The sequence below is a fragment of the Papilio xuthus genome, unplaced genomic scaffold, assembly GCF_000836235.2.
Source record: "Papilio xuthus unplaced genomic scaffold, Pxut_1.1 DF827680.1, whole genome shotgun sequence".
NCBI lineage: Eukaryota > Metazoa > Arthropoda > Insecta > Lepidoptera > Papilionidae > Papilio > Papilio xuthus.
The window spans coordinates 4,582,458-4,606,452 of NW_013530969.1; the positions used below are offsets into that span (position 1 = coordinate 4,582,458).

Consider the following 23,995-nt stretch of genomic DNA (forward strand, 5'->3'; position numbering starts at 1 on the left):
TATTAGTGTAGAGTTAGTGCATGCATCAATTTGTTATAATATCGATTAAGTATTTAATATAATTTTTATGTACGCATGAATGTACTACAAAATAGTGCTTAGGTTTTAAAATTTTAAAGTAATGAATTTGAAAAGTAACCAATATTTTTTACGGAAAGTGTACAGTAGCCCCCGGCTAGCTAACCATCGTAGCGCGGTCTTCGCAAATGTAGATAGCTCACACAATTTAACACGGTCCTATTCCGTTGGCGTGACTTAGCGAAGTTAGTCGCAGAGCTCCGGCTACTTTCAGGTATTTGTTACAGCTGTTAACCGCCCAAATGGATAGCTTATACGCATATTTATACATGTTTAATGATCCAACAATTAATGGCTTTGTTGGCTAACACATTTGTTTGTTCTCGTTACTCAACATTTATACGTTATGTGAATGTACAGTAGTACCTCAAGAGCTCGACAATAAGCAATGTTGTTATAGTAAACTTTTGTGATTGTTGAAATAATGCTTGATTAAAAATCTTGATTTTTAGCACATATTATAGTACGATTCGTGCAAATTCTTATTTGAATCGTACTATAAAGTTGTGTTTAGCCTAATAATAGATGTCTTAAGGCAAAATGAAATTAAAGTAATATTTTAATTGACAACATTTTAATTATAAAACACCACAAAATCTATGGACATGAAATGCCACATTTCGGTTTGCTTAAGTACATACATCGCCGTATAACTATAGTAGCTTTAGGTACATCGTTATATACCAACATTACGGTTGTGTATTTAATACTAACAGTACATATATAATGTAATAGTTATATATTTATATTATAATACATAGCTTCTTCGCACAAATGCCAAATTTTATAATTTTATTAAGTTCTTACACAAATTTATATTTTCTTTTAACTATTAATTCAATAAAAAAAGTAGAACATTAGTTTTATTTCTGAATTGATTTGTTATGAAAGTTAAAAAGAAACAGAATAAGCGCTATGACGGAAGAAGGTAAAAAACATGGAGACTATGAAAATATTTAATTGTTTATATGGTACAGTAAAATATGGACATAATGTGTCCATTATTTTACAACATTACAATCAACGTTCACGGATTTTTGTGTCAAATTTACTAATTTAATTTGATAAATATTTTCCATATGAAAATTTTAATTTCTTTGTGCTCAAAGCGTAGAAATAAATAATATTTGGCTTATTAATTATATATATTCTAAAAACCAGTTAATTTTCTTTAGTAAAACATTGCGCGATTTTTTTTCAATGATGAAAGTAATTTGTTGTGTCGCACGAAGTCTACAAAGCGTTATTTTAATAGTTACACGACATCAATTTTATTATATTTATATTACACATTACTTACGTCTACTTAATACGAGTCTCGGCTTATAATATCACATAATAATGGACCTGCGTCCACACTTCACAATCTGGGTGACGTGACGTAGTGACCATGAGGAATCATTTCAAATACGTTTTGCGCGTTTCGAAATTTTCAGTGCAAATGCAACATGTGTGTCTCTATAAACCATAACCAGTTCACATATTTTACCGAACCACGAATATAACAAGGAAATCCTTGTTCCATTATCCATTCACTTTATTTCACTTTACATTATTATTCGTGTCTATATCACAATCATTTCCATTTTTAAACATTTATTAACTTGAGATTTCTAAGTCTGTATTCACTGGTATTAGACGTGAATAGGTTCATCATCATCTTCATCATCGGAGCGTCTCTCCAATGAAGGTTCTCGTGGTGAGCGCGGCGGGGGCGCAGGGCTACCGGGGTCCAGGTCGGGGGAGGGCGAGCGTCGGGCCTGCGCGTAGTAACCCAGAGCACCTAGCCCCGGCGCCCCCAGAGAGCCCAGATGAGCCGAAGGTCCTGGTAAACCAAGACCCAGAGGCGGTACACCACCAAGAGGCGCACCAGGGTATAACCTGGAAAGAAAAGAGTTCTGTAAATTTGTTTTTTTACAACGTAGTAGCGAAATATCGTCGTTATTATATTGTTATATTGAAATTGATAAAGTTCTGTGGTCTGTGTTCTTCTATTCGTAACTCTTGAACGTTGAAAAAATAGGAAACTATGTATTGTAGAGTTAGAACAGTGATGGAAGTTTACCTGTAGGGTAGCGGCTTCTGCAGCGTGTTTGCTGTGGCGGAGGCTGCGGCTGCGGCGGTCGCAGCGGCCTGCCTATAGTACAGGTCAGCGGCTGCGGCAGGCGCAGGCTGTGCAGCGTGCGCTGGATACGCCGGCACACCCGCCCAGTATCCACCGTATAGCCGCTGGAACGCCGCATAATTTCCTGCCTCCGCTAGCAGCTCTAAACCCACCGCCGTCTGTCGCTTCCATTTTGTCCTGTTGAAGAAACATCTATTAATATAACTAGTTTTAAACATATTGTACGTAGCTAAAAAATCTACAAGGTTAAAGTTAAAGATGCCGTAAGTAATTATTGCATTGAACTTATATCGTAGATGGTAGTTTTAAAAAAATGTTCACAAATAATAATGTTAGGCCGTTGAAAAAGAAATAAATCGTTGTCGTAGCAAAACGCACACAAAAACTTTACAAAACCACATTGCAAATTGAAATGTTCACTAAAATACTCTAAACTATCGTTTACGGACCCCGAGACCATAGATCACTCGCCCCGCAGCTTGTGACCCCCGATCGTCATCAAATTTGTCACAGGCCACTCGTGAGCACAATATAGATAACCACAATGGGATGACTAATAAAAAAATAAATAAATAAAATAATAAATTTGACAAAACGTCTTGGGCACTCGTGTGTTCATCGGAGCGTTGTCGAGTACTTTAATTTGATTTATTTGATTCACTTCGAAAGGGTGAATCGAAATGTATACGAGATATTGCTTCGGGATGTCGTTGATTTTTTTAAATGATCTATTTAGTCGTTTCAGAGAAACGATTTAACCGAAAGTTTGATGATTTCGCAAGCAAAGTATTAAAAGCAGCATTTATCATTATTCATAGAGCATTGAGATTTTTTTCTTCAAAAATATTACCGCCTACCACAAGAAGCGCACGTAGAATTCAGTTATGCAACATAACTTTAACAAAGTCCAACAGTATTTGAATTATTGAACTTACAATAGTTTGAGCTTTTTATCATAGGATGTTTCTATATTAAAAGGTTTCAATGCTTATGAACAAACAACGCAAGTATTTTACTCTGATTTATGCAGGCTTTTTGAAACTTTAAAAAATTCACATCGATAACTTATATTTGAAGCCTTTTTCTGTTAAATGAGTAATCAAGAGACATGATATTAAAATATTATATAATAAAATTGTAAACATAAAGCTTAAAAACAGCCACGTATTTCAAAATTAAATGTGCACTCATTTTAATTTAGTTTCTACAAGTGGACTGTTATTGTCATTGAAGGTTTTTATTAATTCTAAGGGAGTTATTTCGAGGCGTATTATCATTGCTGTTATTGTTACGCGGGAGCTATTGTCGGAGTCGTATTGGGGTTGCCGCTGTACGGCTGTAAGCAGACGCTTCACTGGTTACCTCGTTAATTAATTTCTGTAAATGGATCATTTAATTTTATTAAATGTAAATGAGGGGGAGTTCGGGGACTGTTTTGTTATTCATCTGATGCGGTATTATTAGATCTATCATTGCTATCTTACTTAATACAATTTACAACACCCCTTGTATCATAATTGCTTTTATATTACGAGTACGTTTGTATTGTAAAGATTTATTGTAAAATTGTCCCTATATATTTGAAGTACTATAGTTTAAAATGTTATTTATATACAAAGTATTTATATATAATATTTCATGTAATCGGTGATAATAATGATGATGACATAAGATGAAGTTATCTAAGGATGTTATTTCGACATATATGTTATGTCAATCAATGAAATTCTCATTCGATTTGACCTTTTCTTATCTGACATAATAACTGGCCAACAAGACCGACGGGAATCTATGGTTTGAAGGTAACTAAGATTTAGTTATATTGTTTATCCGATAATCCTATTTGAATATAGCTACGCTTCTAATGAAGGCTTATTCACAAAATGTAATGTAATTACATTAAAAGACTGTTAAAAGTCAAGTGTTAATATTTTATTTTAATAGGATCGGCTCTATAATTATCAGTAGCTGACAATTGATCGATGGAAAGCGGCGGTACGCATTAATCTTGTATTATGACGGCTCATTCCGAGCGGCGAACATTCGACACCACTTATTTAATTGTCGAGTACTGAATGAGAGGCAATCTGCTCAGTGACACTATTCTTTTTATTAACGCCGTGGGGCACGGACAAAAAGCTCTCGGATAACACTCGAATGCTAGCCGCCGCTGGCTGCCGTCTCGAGCCGTCCCCTGCCCCAGCTGCGGCCGTCTCGAGGCGTCTCGCTACCTTCCTCTCGTTCCGACGTCGGCGGCGCATCGTGAAAGCTGGTTTCGTCCGTCTCTGTCCCGCGTCCCCCGCGACCCCGTGCCCCCCGCGCCCCGGCGGAGTCTGCGCTCGCTCCGCCCAGTGGTTTAGTGATTTGATGCTGCGTGAACTGATTCAATTGTATTTTGAAACGGCTCAACCGAAAACGAGCCTTAACGGCTCTCGGTAAAGACTAAAACGGTACGCTAAAACGTCGCCGCTTACGACCTCTCCGAGGGGGAGGTTGTTTATCTCGATTTGTGTTTTTCGGCTACGTGATGCGAATTCGGCTTGTATAGACGACGAACAAAGAGAGCGCCGGTACACTCATCGATCCGAACAGTATGCGGCGTCGCGGACGCTTGCGACCTTTTACATCCGACGAATTCGGCCCAAATTGAGCTTCGTGGAACATTATTTATACGGCGCTTAAAAAGTTTCAGGACGACGAGTATTTTATAGTAGAAGTTTGAACATCTTTATTTAGCAGGTTGGCATTTTTATACAATAGCTCAAAGTAATTATCTCAACATCTTACAGATTACATCGGAATCTAAAAGGCAAAAAAATCTTAGTCATCTTTGATGTCATATAATCAAATCAACAAAGTAGTATTTTTATTTTGACATTTAGGACGTACATATATGGTTTGTCTGGCGCCTAATGCTAAGTCGTTGAATTCTCAAACATTAAACTTCGTCATAATCCGAACTTGGCGCGGTCAAATCACTGGTTGTGAATTAAGCGGCCGCACAGTCTGCTATTAAACTCGTCCGAATCAGAAATGGCATTTCCAGCATTATGATTAGCGCGTAAATGATAAGCCAGGCGACCTGCGCGACCTTGCTTCGATTCCCGTGTCTTTGCGGAGGTGTAATTTGGAAGGGTTCTCGGGGTCGATTAGTCCGTTTCTCGGTAGTTTATTGCGAAACCCCTGCATTATATCATTAGTGTGTAGTCACACTTAGTGAATTCTAAGTTACAAGAATAGATATAAAAAATGTCCTATAAGAGAACAATAAATTTAAAAATAAATTTATTGTTATTAAAAAGGTCACCTTCGTATAACTTTGAATGCCAACAATTGTATACGTTCTCAAATAAAATAGAGATATAACTTTTAATTAAGCGATTATGTAACTAGTATGGTTTATGTTATGTATTATAGCTAATGTAAAAATAGTAATGTAGCAGGTTAGTTCGTAATCATTTTAAGTTTTACTATTTGTTCACTTATTTAATGAATATTTATGATACTAATTTTAATTTTTAAAATGAAAAATTATGTGTGTTTGCAAAAACATATAGAATAATTAAAAATAAATGAGGTCTAAATCTCGTTATAAAGATTAAAAAATACTGTCCACTTATAGACATGTGAAGCTACAGGTGCCCTTAGTACCGACTTAAAAAGAAAGTTATTATTAAGGCAAATGAATGAGCCATTACATTGGACAGAGATTAATGTGATTTCATTGAAGCTATTAAGAGCGGGGTTCATGTCGAATCGGTGTGCATTAGGCCGAGCATTTTGCTTTAACATGATTGCTACTAGCGAAATAGGTGAACTTACGTGCTTCTTACGGGATGAAAACATTTCATTACCATAGGGTTGGCACATATCTGACTAACGGGCTAGATTCGTGTGATGTTATAAATATTTTACGTATGGAAAACATGGCGTATATATAAATATAATTCTCTATTTATCTCTTGAAAGAACTTATTACAATTGAACAAATGTTCGTAATGAATCGAAGAAGATAATTCCGTTGGGAATTGTAATCGATTGTTATCGATCATGTGGTACAACACTAGTGGCGTGATATCCGAGGCGTCCGGCCGTGTGTCATTACAGGATGCGTCATTAGGTAATGGTCGCGGATTGCACGTCGCCGACTAAACGGCGATAAACGGCGCGCCGACAGCCCCCGGCCTATTACGAATTTATGGCTGAACACAGTCGCCACACAACGTCGGCCGTGCAGGACTTAATGTCTGACCAAATTGCATGGAAGCGTTCCGTAGAAACTCAATCGTGTCTTTGTAAATGAAATTATGGCGTTATAAGATTGCTTTTTAAGTATTCGTTCATTGTTGTCTACAATTACCTTGAAATGTTTCACTTTGAGTAGACATTTTTAAGTCAAAAACCACTAATTTTGAAAGTGATACAAATTATAATTGAAAGTATTTTTAATTAAAAACGGAAGAAACCTCACTGACACTTGATCCATGTTGCATTTGCATTTTTTCCGTGATGTAAATCAGTAACTTCACAGATATACGAACACAAAAAGTAGGTACGAAAGCTTCGTTCAAAATCAGTCGGTCGGCGGTGTCCGGAAATTAGTACGTTGGGAAACAATTAAGTAAACATATAGGGCAGATAAGTCGTAAAAACTATTAAATTTAGTCGGCGGTGTGCGTAATGAATGGGCGGGCGCGGCGCCGCGCAGGCAGTGACTTGCAGACTGGTGACTGCCGGCTGAGAACTGTGGACCCGGCGGCTGTGGCGGCAGCCATTTCACACGAACACTTAGTCTCACAGATTTTTTTTAATATATTAACAGGTGGCAAAACAACATGCAATAGCGAAACCACCTCTACCTATAGACATCCGCAATTGTAGATGAGTTGTTTATCTTTAATCGACACAGGAGTGTGCTAACAGTCAGAGAATATTGCCCCTTTCTATTCGTCTCCTCCTTCGTCAAATCTACTGCCCCTTCCCAAAGGGTGGAAAGGAAATTAAGACTAAAATTAGGCTACTCTATACTTGCAAAACTTTTTGATGTTAGAAACTTAAAATTATTTATGTTTAATAACATATAGACTAGTAAACTAGATGGTTAGCCATATATTAGAATATGACCGCAGTTCTATCAGATTGTACGTTTCTTCCAGATACGTCTACCTATGCATATGCTTGTCGGTAACGGTCTCTTGTCACTTATGATCCTCGTAATTTTTTAGTGGAAGTTTTAACACTGCCACATACTTTAAGTCAATTTCAAGTTAGATTATTTACTTAAATCGCCTTTGTATATGTTTTCAGTCTATTATTATAAGTAAAAAAATGCCTTCTATGAGGATTAAAATCTGTTCTGTATAACCATCAAGTATTTTTTTTATCAACCGCAACTGTTTCTTAAATTAGCTGATGTTAATTTAAGTCGTAAACACTAAAACGATTTCGAAAATTTAAATTGTTCAAAGAGAAACATAACATAACCAATTAAAAGAAGCTACGTACGTACATAATTATTTTTCTTTATAATAACTCAAAAGGCAAATGGCGTGACTGTAATTATTACAAATTATCTCCGTCCAATTAAAAACAAAATAGTTTTTGACGTTAGTATGGAAAAACCTTTTTTTTTTGTTAAACACCATTTATATAATCGGCACCAAGCATTTCCATTGGGATAACATACAAACGAAAGTTCACCGAAAGATAAAAGTCGTTGCTTCGTTCAATTAACTACGATTTCACAGTCTTTCACGAACCGAAAAATCGAAGTACAAACATTAGTTTAACCGAAATTATAGAAAACCAACAAAAAGTCGGGCAAAAAGTGTCTACGTGAAAAAAAGGAGCCATTGGTCGGGCGGGGGCGAGAGGCGCGTAGAACGTGAGGCGTCGTGTGCGGCTTGCATTGCCGTTGATGGGAAATTAATTTCTTGACACGCTTATATCCGCAATGTAATCACTATAATATTTATAAGTCAATGATAGTTCATAACATCAACTAATAAGCACACGGTCTCATATGTTTATAAAATGGACAAATTTTACACAGTACAAAATGTGTCAAATATCGGCCTCAAAAACCGCGATCAACAATTCAGTTATGTCGTTATAAAAACCTTTTTGGCCAAAGAACTAATCTGACCAAAATGTTGGATAAACGAATAGCGAGAGCTTTGTGGAAAAGCTGAGTTGGATTAAATACATTAAATGTCTGTTGTCATTCTGATACTCCGGTTTATTCAAAGTAAATATCAATAAACCTCTAAATGATCAAACGAATCGATTAAAAGTAATACGGGGAAATAAAAAGGCGTGGAATTGGTACGAAATTACTAAAGGTAGTCGTTTTTTTTCTGGACTACCGTAGTTTTTTATAACGTTTAAAGGTGAGGCGAGTCGGCGGCAAGCAGAGGCCTAATTATGAACGTTTGTTTTTGAAATCACCGCCAGGTACAGTCGCCGACACAAGATTTTAACAAGGACCTTAAAAGTAAACAATCTAATATTATAAGATAGTGTAGAGTAGACAACAACTCGCGTCATGTAAATTTATTATGCACGATGATTTGATCGCATAGAGTAGGTACAGATATTTTTTTTTGTCAATTATTAAATTAAAAGAACGCTAAATGTTTGCATACTCGCTACCTTCCTAGAAACCATATCTTTCTTGATTTGATTGCTTTATTAACTATGAAAATAATTTGCTTAATATTCGATATTACGTACATAAAATGTAAGTATTTATTTATTCGACAGCTACAAACACTAGAATTGTACAAGTGCACAATAATCAATAAGCAGTAAGATCGCGCCGCGCTGACTCAGCACACTCTATGTGCCACGCCGACTATCTCACGCAGCCCCGCTACTGTAACAATTCATAAGCTTACAGCGATTTAGAAAAATATATAAAACTCGGAAATAAATTATTTTATTTCCTATGTATATGTTACAAATAGCCTTATAGTTTGTACTTGATAATTTCTATGCTATAAAACTGAGTTATTCTTCCACACAAATGTAATTCTTTTCTTTTTATCTCATGGTTAGTTTTTGATATGAAAGAAGCAAATCTTGTCGACGAAATATGATTCTTTTTCTATATAACGTTTCTTTGTATGTGAAAAGATCGTAATAGACATTTAGGGCAGAACCTTCAGTGCGAGGTCAAAGAACGTCAGCGAACGCAATCGCAAGAAAGAGAATTACGAGAGAACAATATTTCAAAAATTAAATGAATTCGTTAAAGCTTTCTTTTGCTAATTAAACCTTCTAAGGTATGTAAAATGTTCAGAAGTCTGTAATAATAATTATACTTATTTCAAAACGTATTCATAACATTTCCATTCGGCCGTTAATAACTTGAATCGTGTTTGAAAAGCGCTCTGTAATTGCTTTGTACAGTACGGTGTGCTAGTGGTAGTTCACTTTTAAAACTATAATCGTTTGAACGTCTTATTGGATATTTACTTAATATCTGGTCTCGGTTATGTCAAAGAGAATGAAAGGAATGACAATATGCAAATATTTCACGACAGTTTAAACTCATTGTAAAATTACGAGGTAAAAGACGTTTTTCTGTAACTATAATACCGACAACGAAGTCGACTGTACCTTGATGTTGGCGCTTTCTTAGACACGTATCGACTTTTATAATTCCATTACTGCGTGGGAGGTGGCTTTAACTCGAAACTGAGCAATTTTTCCATTAAAAAACCAACGTTTTTCCCACAAATCATTGTGTGCTATTATAAATTAAAGTGAAGCAAAGTTATTTACTTTTTTACGTTGAACTAACGTCTATTTAGCATGTTCAGTTTATGTATAAATTATTATAAAATTCAAGTACATCATAGCCACTTTGACAATAATACGTACACTGATCTGATTGCTTGGAAACGACAGATTTTGCTTTGTTCCGACAGTTAATTCTATATCTATTCGAATCCTCGCCATCGTTGCCGTCAACGCCAAAATGGCGAAGATTAAATTGGCACAAAATACCAAGACTTATAGCCTATCCAAAGATGCCAGTCAGTATGTATAAATACATTTTAACTCCCGGGCATACTAGTTTGTGCTAGTTATCCCGTGTAAACCAAAGACTATGTGTATATTATAATGTTACTTGAATGCTACTAAAATAACTCACCGTCTATTCTGATACCAGGTCTTGACTTGTGTGTCGGTGAGACCTAATTTAGCAGCAAGCTCCATTCGGTCCTGCACGCTGAGGTATTTCTGCCTTTCGAAGGACTTTTCCAGCGTCTGCAGCTGGTGGTCGGTGAACGCCGTGCGCGCCTTCCGCTGCTTCTTGGCCAGACCTGACGCGTCACCACCGCAACTCTTACTTGATACGTCGTCTGAATCATCTTTAACACCTAAAAAGAACAAAGAATGTTTTAACATTTGGATACTTTTGTTGCTTTAAATAAAAAATAGTATCAAGTTGTTTCAGGCGTAAATTGTTGTCATGAATGTCACCGGTGTTGTAAAAATCTTTAGTTTTCAAAACAAAAAAAAAAATATGAATACGCTTTTAAAGTGATCTTGTTCGTGTAACTACATATAACATTAAAAAATCGTTGATCATTTTATTTTATTTTGATGTAGAGTTAAAAAGCTGTATCACAGAACGTCGGCCTCGAACTTGGGAAGCCGTGCTTTAGTAAGGCTTCTTGCGGTTGACCACCGCACTTACTTCCTTCAAGATTTTACTTTTATTTTGATTACTGATTATATTGTATACTTAATTCTTGTTAAATTAATTACACAACATTTTTTTAATTTTTTTCTTCACTTTTATCGTTCTATTTCTGATATAAGTATTTTAAATAAAAGTGACTCAACATCAGCCTTTAATAATGTTATAATTAGAATATCATCGTAGATCATAGATAGAATTTTGGGAGTGCAAAAATTAAAAAAATGTGTATTCTTTTAGCTTTTCGCTGAGCTTAATTAAGACAAAATTAGTTCTTAAATTAAACAGAAATTATAATACTATTAATCAAACTTAGGATTTCCCCTAACCTAAACCATTGAAATTTTTCTAACACTTCCCTCAAAATATGTTTGGAAGCCATGTTGTAATGTTTGTCAATATTTAAACACGAAGTAAGTTAATCAAGCAACAAACCTGGCTTCTTGGGCAAAGGTTCGCGCAACGATTCAAGGATTATAAACATAATGAGTGGGGTATTAGGGCATTCGAGTGTAGGCAGGCTTGCGGTAAGCCACACACCCACGTCGACGTTCCGACGTGCCCGCTGCCCGCTGCCTGTGCACTTTATATGGACTTGACGCAGGGATCTCGAATAAATTTATGTTTTAAAACCATTTTGTAGTACCTTGACATATTTGATGATAATAAATTTTATATTGCACGTTTAACATGCTAAACTGAGATGGCATCATCGTTTTCTGTCCTATGCAGAAAATGTCATTGGTACGAATATATATTTGACTTTTATATGTTTACTTTATTTTCGATAAATTTAAACTTACTTGTTGATTGTATTTATTTTAATTAAAAAATAAACAATGTAAGATTTTTTTAAATCAGTGCAGTAGTTTTTGAGCTTATTTAATGCAAACAAACGATCAAATCTTTTCTCTTTATAATATAACTATAGATAAATGTAAAATAAAAAAAAAACAATCGTATACGTATTTGTTTTAACACATCTTACAGACAGTAACATCCTCTATATAACTTAATATTACTTTAAATGAATACAATCGTAATGTAGCGAGTTACGAACAACCTTGAGTGCAAATTGCTGAGGCAACGCGACTTGGTGATTTTTTTAACGTCCCTTTAGCAGTTTGTTACATCGAGTATAATTACGTACGAGGCCCATTAGGGCGCTGCCGTTAATTTATTATAATAAGGTCCAACCGCCGACCGTGCTCGCCCGACCGTGAAAATTATTATCATTAGTGGGCAATAATGTACCTACGTGTGCAAACGTTGTTAACTACTGCAACCCTTAAATGAATTTGCTTTACACTTTTGTAAGCGATTGTACTACACATTTTAAAGTTTACTTTTATATAGCAAGTTATATATGATAGTTATAGAATGAGCTTAATTATTTTTAAATTTAGCTTCTTTTAAAATGATGGCCTTCTAACGAAGCTAAATCTTCTATAATATTTAAAGGAAAAAATGAATCTGGGCAAGGCTAACTTTCTCGCTGAGGTCTATTAAAGATCCTGGACCCTTGCAGTTGCAATTCAGGTTTTGGCCTTGACCATTGTGGGGATTTTAGTGAAAAGGAATCTCATATAACTCTATCTATTACCCAAAATCTTACCAAGATTTCTTTCAAATCCAAAAAAAAGGGTAACCTAGTCAAAGATCAAGGACTGGTGATTAATTCGATTTTAATATTACATATAATCAAGTCAATCAATGTTTTAACAACGGTATTTGCAACATGTTCATAAAACATTCAACGTAACACTGACCATTCTAACGAACGGTCGGCTAAATAAATATACAAGTTGTATACTTATTAGCGATATAAATTACATAGTTGTCTGTCTGACCGCGGAATAACCAACGTTTGATACAATCTTACGTAACGTTACTTAACCTCACCTTGTTCCTTTAAACAGGAAAATATCTTGATTCGTACTATGTAAGCGATTCGATTAAATGTTATTTATTTGAAAAAAATCGCATTATGTAATTTGATGCTATATAGGAATAACTTTTAATTTGACCAATTGAGCTATTAAAAAAGCTGTAATGAATAAACAAAATATCCAACTTAATTGGACTTAATCCAAGTTAACAATGTTAAGTTAAATTCGTGAACGTCAATTTACTCTTCTACTTTTCGTCTAAGAGTGCTTTCTTATACTTTGCTTATCCCTTCTTTGACTACATCCAGCTCAATTTGAGTAATAATTACTAAAAACTGTTAAGAAGAAAATACGGAAATGAGCCAGTGTATTGACTCAACACTAGCCTTTTTAAAATGTCGACGTTTATTTCCCCTCACAATCATTGTCAGCACTGAATTTTGCAACGAAAACACGTCATTCGCGCCAAAGGATTCTAAACAATAATGTCTAAAAATGCTAGTAGTTAATACACAAATTAATTGAATTTAGTGCCTTATTTTGTTTAATTAACATAAAATATATATTTCAGTAGCTCATGTTTAAAAGTACTATAAAATATAAACACACACACACATGATAACAAATATATTTATAATTAAAATCACACGCAATCGGCCTCAGCCGTCCGCAACCAGCCGGGCTCAGAAGGACGCTCGCCTCACTGATAAGTTAATCCGTTAATTGAATATTAAGTTACTTTATACGACCGCATGATTGATTCTAAGAATATTTAATTGATCAATAAACACTCCAATCTATACAAGAATTAATCTGTTCCGATTATATACATACTTAGAACGGTTTAAAAAATTACCTTAACGCTACTCTGCGATGTAACGGGATATTAGAAATTATGCCTTTATTAATTGCTCAATGATTTTAATACGTCCCTTATTACGTAAGTTTTTCCTTAATATCACATTTAAAAAAAATATTTTGTACAACAAAATATATTTTACTGTACCTAATTAATAATTAAATGGTTTAACTTTAGCCGTTTGTGTTTGTAAAAAAAGTGTTTTATGGAAATAAAAAAAAATTAATTGGTTGCCAGTGTTAAATAAAAACATCATAAAAATAGAATATAAGAAGTAACCTGATATACGTAAAAACTTAATTGTTATCAAATAAATGATACCAAAAATTTTTACATTTTTAAATTCGAAAGGAAAATTTGATTTCGTAGCGTTTTATTATAAAATTACAATAAGAAATTGTGATGCGATTCATATAATTTATTTAATAATATTTTAAAAGTAAATTTGTCAAATTCAGTAGCATTTTACATAATTATGATATCGTATAACATTGTTAAACACGATGTTGTACAAACGTATATTAAATACGTAATTAGGCCGCAGATTTACCTTGAAGCTAATAACACTAAGAGAAAGAACATTAATAAAGCGCAAGGTGATATCGGAAATGATTTAATTTGATACGAATAGGAATTTGAAATGCACACAGACATCGTTCGTTTCATTCTTAATTGCATAGAATTTTTTTTTTTAGTTTATCATGACCTTGTATTTTATCGGTTAGAGACAAATCTATTATTCTTTTCGTCCTATACTAAAAGTAAATATTACTAAATTAGCATTCATAATGAATGATAATTTATAAAATGCTTTGAAAATCACAAGACACGCGTGACCCAAATCCATATGTCACCGATCGATTGCACTCCCCTTTGTTAATTTGTCTAGGCATTTATGGTGACTTCTTCTACTTATTCTTAAAGTACCATGACACCGCGACTCTAAAAAGTGAGCGGGTGTTCTTTCCAAACTAGTAAAGTAGGCTACACTTCGATTTCCCTTGATCTCTTCTTTTACGAAGACTATTTTCTTAAAAATCTTAACCAACAATGTGTATAAAAATAAAGTCCATATACTAGAGATGTACCAAATGAATATAGTTGAGGCGCCACCGCCATGAGCCGCCGCGTCGCCATTACGCATTAATTAATTAAATCCCGGCCCCCGCTGTGTAAAGCTAGCGTTACAATAATTAGGCAAATCATATAAACGCCATTATACTGTTTCTCGACAACTTGGAGCCGTTACTTCATTGAATACATTCCATATTTTACATATCATTATGTACGTAATTACATATCATTGTTACTGTGGCGCTAAAGAGTTCAAAAGAGATAGACAAACTCTTTATAAATAGGTAAAGAAAAATCGCAATCCCTGAACATATACGATTTAATATAGACAACGTTTTTCTTTGCAAAATTATGCAATAGTTTCTTAGATTGAATAATTATGAAGTAATATCTATTTTTGGCACATTTTATATCAGGTACAGAAAAATGAATTGCGAAATATTAAGCTTTTAGTTGTAATAATCTAATACGAGCTGGCGCCCACAACTCCGTCCGCGTCGAATGAAAAAAATATAATACTTAATTAGAAGTCTATGTGTTCTTCCAGACAATGTCCTACATCTATGCCAAATTTCAGCAAGATCCGTGCAGCTGTTCTGGAGATACCTTCAAACAAACATCCATCCACCCATACAAACATTCGCATTTATAATATTAGTATGATTAATTTGTACTTCATTCACTTTAAAGCGGAACCTCCGCTAGTTTTGAATACTAAATTCATAAAAACAGCCAACCGTGTAATAAAAGTAATTAGACTACCGTAGCCATTTATTCTAAAGTCTACAATTTATTTCACGATTTACATACTTCTTTATGTAATTTAGCAATAAGCATATCTCTAGGCTTCGTTCAATTATACTGGACGCTTGTTTTCCTTTCCGTTCGTGGTTAAATGCACTTTAAATCGTTAAAAAGAAAAAAAATAAACGGCTCTTTAAATTTATTGGCGTCTCGCATGGCTGCCCTTCTATTAAGCATATTTTTTAGAGTGAGCATCGACGCGATGCCCTGTCTCCTTCTAGCCTTAAAAATTGTTTCCTAGCAATTAATGATAATGTTCGTTAACACTGGACCTAGCACGAATATTAGTGTCAAGCGCCATCGTATCTTCATAGACAAAATTTGTATTAAAATTAAACAGTTCAAAGAGTTGTAGTCGCTAAAAATGCCTGTATTTGCCAGGATCTTTACGCATCATAGCATAAAATAAAGACAGGATTTTCTAAGTAGTTTTAGACATTATTAATTAGAATCTTTTGGCTTGAATGTCGCGCTTTCGTTAACAAGTCAAGTATCAGAATGGTTAGTAAGGGGACATAAACGTCGACATTTTAGTAAGGCTAGTGTTGCGCCAGTACACCGGCACAGTGTCGGATTTTCTTACTAATAGTAGAGACGATATATTCTTTAATATTTTAACTATATTTATTTTATAACAAGATTTTGCTTTTCCTACTACTATTACAAATTGACTTTTAAATTAACAGTGATTTTAATATCATTAAGAAAATTAACTTTCTCGTTTCTAAATAGAACAGATATAAGAAAATGAAGTACTTTCTCTATACATTACATATCTCGCTTTGAAATGATCCTAATATATGTACACTAATGTAATAGAAATAAGCTATGATGTCTCAGTGGTTAATCAACGACGATTAATTTTCAATCATATTATTTCAAACTAAAAAAAAAAACAAATATAGGAGTAACAAATTCTTGTTCATTTTTAACTATATATAATTAACCTATGATAGAGAAATATTACAAGATTTGATATAGATAAGGTTACACACAGACAAATTTAAGTGCCGTATTGTATTGTTAGAAATTCTAAGATATGTGAAGTCAACTAACCCGCACTGGGCCAGCGTGGTTGACAAGGGCTAGTCACCCCAGTGGAGACACGTATAGTAAGCTGATGATGATGATGATGATTGTATTGTTAAATTCGATAATTAATTTAAGAGAATAACATTAAAACCAAGATTAAATATGACTGTATACTTTATAAGTGCAATAGGTCAATAAAAATAGATTTAAATTATTCTGACTCTTTTATCATATTACCAGAAGTTGCTGGCGATGTCCGCTCTGAATTAAAAAAATTAGCAACAAACATAGTCATAGCATAACGTAGAAGTAATGTTTCAAATCGTTTTAGTATTTTTGGTGCATATTCAATACAAACAATCAAATCTTAAAGTACTATTGTAGACTATCTATACTTTAATTTTACTGATCTAAATGCGAAAGTTTAGATAGATGGATGTTTGTTAGCAGGTAACTACAAAATGGGTAAACAGATCTGGATGAAATTTAGCAGAATAACGTTTTAAATAGCGAATAGGGAACTTACTAAATTTATCTATTAAACATATCGTATTATCTTTGACAACGCAGAGATAGCAATGTGTTTTAAACGGAGATTTTGTACTCAAAAGCTTACGTTAGGTTTCTTAATTCAAATACAACTTTTGTTATAATATTTGAAATCAAATAGTAAATGTAAAAAATGCAAAATGTATACCAATTCATACTCAATAAACTGGATAACGCGAAGTTAATCGATAGAAAAAAAATAACATTCACGGTTGTATATCTGTATCGATGTGTAATCGGATGAAAAATTATGCGTTTTCCGATACTTTCCTAGTTTCCGATCAAATGGACACCTGGAAGCTATTACACGGCTTATTCCCATGACGATATCGAAGCAGTGCTTTGAAATGTCATCTATTTCTGTGTGAGCTATAATCGACTTTATAAATATTTAATTTCTAATCTTAAGAAACAGAAATTGACGTAGCTATAGATTTTAATATAACTTATAAACTACTAGCTTTCGCTCGTGACTCCGTCCGCGCGGAGATAAAATAAAAACTTAATTAATAGCCTACGTGTTCTTCCGGAGTATGTTCTGCGTCTATGCCAAATTTCAGATGTTCGGGATGTGTTCAGTCGTTCTGGAGATACCTTTGAAACAAACACCCATCCATCCATCCATTTGCATTTATAATATTAGTAAGATATTTGATAACGTGAGCGGGATTGACAAAGATGAAAATGACGAATGACACTGTAATATATTCGTAAATGTAAGTTTCTATAGCCGCGAAGACACATTTTTATCTCGCTTTGTTTAAGTGAAGTGAGAGAGATAAAAGTATGTTTTTAGAAAAGTTTGGTTAATGTAGATTCTCAGTACATATATCGTTTATCTTATTAGTTTTCTATAATACTATTTATTTGCTTGTATTATTATTTATATTTGTTTCCATTTAGTTTTAATCGAATTTACATTAATTGCTTTGTCATAATTTGTTAAATCTTCTGACAAAGATTGTTTAATTTGGCGTAAGAATTTCCATTACATTTCCAACACAAAATCACTATAAAAAATACGCCGGATTATAAAATGTCCGCTTCTCAAGATTCGGTGAGACAGCTTAAGGCTATTGTATACAAAAATAAAATGTTATTTGTGTTATGTTGGAAATAATTTTAGACTTTATATCAACACTATCTGTCGCCCGAGACTCCATCGCCTGGAATTAAAAAAAACAAGTAGCCTATGTGTTCTTCCAGACTATGTTCTACATCTATGCCAAATTTCTTCGAGATCCATGCAGTCGTTCTGGAGTTACCGTCAAACATCCAACCTTCCTTCCTTCTAAACCTTTGCATTTATTATATTAGTAAGATAATTAAGATGATTGGTTGGAACAACCTAAAATATGCAGATACGCCTAAAATAATGAGAAAATAAAATAAAGATTATTCTTATAAAAATGGTGAAGTACAACATTAGTTCACATTGATTTAGTTAATATTTTCAAAAGGAAACAAATACTTTACAATCAAAAAACTAATTCTTTTAAAGACTTGATATAAACTACTTTCATCAACATAACAAATAATGCTAGAACCGAATTTAAAAAACGAAAAACTGTTGTCTAGTTGTCATCAATTAATTTCTTACATAGGGCTAGAGTGCATACTACCGCTTAACTTGATAGATGCGGTAACGGTCAAATGACGTGCAATTTAAATAACGATCGTCATTTTTAAAAACATTTAAAATTCTTAATTCAAATAGAAGTAGCGGCAACTCTTAATTTTATTGAATTAACGTCTTTTATTGCCCCAACTTTTATTACTGAAATTAATTAACCCGTTGATGATTTTACAACCGCAAAATGCCGGCTAGTTTTATTAGCTAAATTGATAAGCGTTAAATTTAATTTTGATAAAAATTGGATGCATTAATAAACAAATATTTTTATCTATTTATTTAGTAGTATCATAGTATATTTGGATGTTTCTCTCTTTGATTTTTCTATCATATATTACTATTAATCTTTACTATGCTACAAAAATATTGTTACTGTTATAACTTAGTTTACCAATAACAAATGTAGCCACATATTTCCGTACTCTTGTTTCGACAACGTCAAAATTAGAACTACAAATAGAGTATAAATAATCCCCTTAAGTAAAAAATTACACAAAAGTCTTGAGACGTACCTTTATACTTTAAATCGAACCCAATTTCACAGCTCACATCGCCTGTCAAATGCGACATAAAGCCGAGAATGTGATCCGTATTATGATGAGAATTCAAACTCGCCCTATTTATATCAATGATAATTTATTTATTGTCACACTAAAAAGTTTTGATTTTATCTACCGATGATGCGATGAAAGAATTGTCACCTACCTCTCGTCTTTATCGTGATGCCAAAAGTCACGGAGATATTCTTGGTGATGCAATATAAGCTTTATATGTCAAGAAATTAAGTGTATTTTTCAATAAATGACAATGAGCTTCGTGCAAGATGATAAGCAGCTTATTGAAGCGATCGCACGTTCGCACGTTTTGAGGTTAGAGTCGAGGTTTCGAGTTACGAGACGGTGGCAGCTCTTAACGGGGTAATACAGCCGATCAACTAACTCTGTGAAGAATGTTTATAAATAAGAAGATTAATGGAATTTTACCCAGTTTTATGTGTTCAAAATAATTAAAGATAAAAGTTTTTACTAAAGGGTATTGACAGGATAATAATAATCCTGTCTACAAAGAAAACTATGTAATTCGCGTTACTTAGCAATAATATTAATTTATTTTTAGTAAAAAAAAGAAGATACACGAATAAAACATTCATATAACCTTAAAAATACCGAAAGGTAAAGTATTTTTTACAAGAATTTCATATTTTTAACCGTTGTCACTTAAGGTACAATGTTCCGTCGACACGTCAAGACGTAGGTTGCGATATCGGCGTTAAAACTTGCTTATCAGAACAATCTTTGATTAGGTATTTAAAACACGATGCGACTGGTTGATAGTAGATATTTTGACCCGATGTATTTTAAAGATCAAAAAGTTATCTTCCCTCGGACTTGTTATACCGATAAGACGGAATACTTCTCATATATTTTTAACTGTTATATAAATCATAGTTTACAAAAATTATAGGCTTAACTTAGATGGAAATGCAACCGAAAAAGTTATAGATTTATCATTCGCAATAAACTTAACTGCATTTAAGTCCTAGTTACATTTTAAAAACATATTAAGCTCAAATCAGAGCTGTCAATTTTTACATTTCAGGGTCCAAGTGTCCATATTGTAACTTTTAAATTAAACTCAGTTAATCGATTCGAACGTACAATCGCCGCGACGTCATTACTCGCAGATTAATTACATTGTTAAATTGTAAGCGAGGAGGTTTTGTATGACGTTTAATTGCTATAAATGTTGTATTTTTCACATTCCCAGTAAGTGGGTTTTTTTTTTCAAATTACAAAGCGATGAGGTCCGCATTTACGGTTGCATGTAGACGGTTAATTGCCGACAGCGGATGTACAAACTAGTAATTGGGAGGTTAAATCATAAGATAAGGTGTACGGTTAAGAAAGATTATAACAAAGCGTCTTTTGTTTGATTTATTCTGTCTACGAATTAATGTTTAAACAAAATTTGTGCCTATATCTTGAACTTGTCTTAGTATCAGATTTATATCGGTGTAAACAGATCGCTTTAAGCCAAACCCAGCTTATAATAATCTACCAAGATACAAGCTTATAAAGAAGGTAATAGCATTATTTTTACCATCTCATCATCATCTATACGTTATAATATAAAAAAATGTTAATATCGTTTACATCTATTTTATATAAGCTACAGGATGTCACAAAACATTTAGACATATACTATTATTTATAAAATAGTGCGCTCATAAACTACAAAAGGCATTTTAAAATCGTTAACTTATTAAAAATTAAAATCAACCTAACTTGACAATTGACAAAAAGCTGATTATGACGTCAGTTTTTTTCTTCTCTCCCTCGGGCATACCTTTCAGCGAGGATTAATTTGGCCCGTTTTATAAAGGCTTACTTATCTCGGGCCAGAGTGTTAGAACGGGTTGTATTTATCGCGTCCATTATACGTTTTATTATTTAATTTATTTAACGCCACGGATTTATCGGCTTGTCTATTAATTCGAGACGGGGAAACGAGATCAGAATTCAAACACTGCCTCTTAAATATGTTTTTAAAATGTTCATTTAAATTTAGAATAATTTATTAAGCTTCGTACACATTATAGCTATTGTAAATTAGTAAAAAAAATGTAAAATGACTTTGTTTTTAAATTGTTTTTAAGTTCATTAATCTTTTGATCGCAGCTCTTTAGTTGTATACGGAATTGATATATTTAAAATAAAACATACATTTTCATAATACTTTTAAAAATAAATCAAGACTAACACGTGATAAAGCGCAATATTGCTAAACCTTTCAGAAATTTTTCAAAATATTTGTGTATGAATTAAACGCATCCTTAAGCATACTAAACATGTATCATGTAAATTAAATCATGATAAGAGCATTTGTCTAAGATATTATAATTAGTTCCCAGCGTGAATTAATTTAGGAAAAGAATGAATTATAATTACCCTGACTACGTTGGGCAACACAAAAATTAATAAATTAAAATTATATGCCTTGCTTTTTACCACGGCCATAGATTAATGAGTCGACGTCGTCGTCCGACATTTTTTTTAAACGCTAAGCAAACTTGTTTTCTTAAAGTGGCGTTGCGCTTCTTATCTCTTGAATAATAACATTTATTCACTTATCTGTACGCTGGTATAATTCAGGTAAATATAATATATAGAGGCTTTTTGTTGAATATAACTGAAATTATCTTGTAATCCGGCCATTGTTTAAATTTATAAGTTACATTAAATATTATTTATATTTCATATCATATATAAAATGCCTTATAGATTTATTTATAGCGACAAAATCTTTATTATTAAGTGTAACGATATCAGAGTGGCTGAAGATTCGAAACCGGCCATTCAAACATAGTCAAGAAACATATCCTAGTTCTACTTGTATTTCCTGTTCCATTCCCACTAATCTTCTTCTTTATAATAAACAATAAATATTACTAAATTAACTAAAATCTATTACATCTTTTACATTATTTAAGAAAAGAAATAAAAAGAAACATTTTGGATCAGTTAAATGTAATATTTTTATTACTAAATCAATTTATTCGGCAATATTTTAATGAACATAAAGAATTAAATCCATTTTCGGACACTTAACAACGGACATACAAATTATATAAAAAATATTTAAAAAAAAAATCAAAAGATATCAAAGGTAATAATCATATTAAAGTCGATTTGAAACAATCTTTATATGTTGACAAAAGTCATTCATGCTTGACCTAAACAAGGTCAAAATTTACAATATGTTTTTATACAAACAGGTTTGGAGAATGCATTATCATTCGCATTTAATAAACTTATAAATATAAATGCAACTAATATTTGTTTTATTATGTTATAATCATATAATTTGTGCAGAACTACAATCTTACTAATATTATATATGTGAAAGTTTGGATGTTTGTTGGAAGCTACCTCTAAAACGAATAAACTTTTGGAATAGATGTAAGAATAAGAGAATAAGAATTCACGAGGACGGAGTCGCGGACGACAGCTAGTATTTCATATTTCACTGAATGTAATAAAAAACATAATAACATCTATTATAGGAGTAGTCCTTTGAGGAAAGATTACGCGCTTTTCCCGTAAACCTTTCATATTTCATAGTGTGGAAATACCCAAATTTTCCTAGTGATTGGAATGAATTTAACTAAATTAATTTGTGTTTTTAAATTTATTACTGCAATACTTTGTTATCATATAAATATTTTACTATTAACATTATTTGATAATTAAACCACATTCTGTTACTTTATGTAGGTAATATAATAATATAATTATTTAGTTAATAATTCTATAACAACATTTTAACACGTTTAGGTGAGCGATATGTGTTAAAACATTTAACAAGGACATCCTTGTCGTACATGTCAGATGTCGTTGTGCATCGTTGAAGTCTTTTCTAAGAAAGCGGCACACACCAACAAAAGATCTTTGTTTCATTAATAGAAATTCACTTTTTAATGCAATGTAATACAACGAGAGTTTAATTTTATATCTCTTTACAAATTGAACTTCTTAGTATATATGGTTAGGAATAGTCTAAGCTTGAAAAACTTTTTGGCTAACAAAAGCTTTTAAAACAATAATGTTTCAAGAATAGGTTTTTAAATTTAATAAACCTAATAAGAACTCCAATAATCTTACATGTGCTATTTGACACAGGGCTTTTTCGTATTTCTGATTGTAAAATAATAATTTCAATTTAAACCTTAATAAGGCTTAATTGTCTGAGAATAACAAACTTATAAAAGTTGTCACCTGGGGAATCAGTAGCTGACCGATCCGAGTCGGAGTCCCTGTGCGCGCTAAGGTCCCGCGGCGCGGCATCGAGGATGTCCGTGATCATGAACCTGGTCCGCGGCGCGCGCGCGTCGCGCTCGTCGCGCTGCACCGTCATCGCCAGGGCGCCGCGCGGGCCCGCCGCCCCAGCGCCTGCGCCACCCCCTACCGCATCCAGCGCACGCGCGCGCAACACCTCGCTCGCGCCCAGCTCGACGGCGACCGGTCTGCGCCGTCACCGCACTCGACACATCACCCTGTTGCCCAGAGAGATCCCACCGCCGACACGATCCTCGCTGGCAGAATTGTCCGACAGGCTAACCACTTTTCGGAGCTGGAAGATCAGATCGGACAGACGAGCACTCGATCACCAAAGTTCACACACTGTCAGTTCACGCGGCACGGTCGGGAAAATCGTGTAGCACGGGCAGCTCGCGCGGTCGTCA

At 33.6% G+C, this 23,995-nt stretch overlaps 1 protein-coding gene across 1 annotated transcript; it reads right to left on the minus strand.

Annotated features, from left to right (window-relative positions):
• Nucleotides 1–1,208: 1,208 nt before the first annotated feature.
• On the minus strand, nucleotides 1,209–23,985 carry LOC106117051 (homeobox protein B-H1). The gene is made up of 4 exons (XM_013311122.1): nucleotides 23,529–23,985; nucleotides 10,362–10,590; nucleotides 2,144–2,380; nucleotides 1,209–1,959 (listed from the first exon to the last, which is right to left on the minus strand). Exons 1-4 carry the CDS (start codon nucleotides 23,665–23,667, stop codon nucleotides 1,713–1,715), a joined length of 852 nt encoding a protein of 283 aa, XP_013166576.1. The 5' UTR covers nucleotides 23,668–23,985; the 3' UTR covers nucleotides 1,209–1,712.
• Nucleotides 23,986–23,995: the final 10 nt, after the last annotated feature.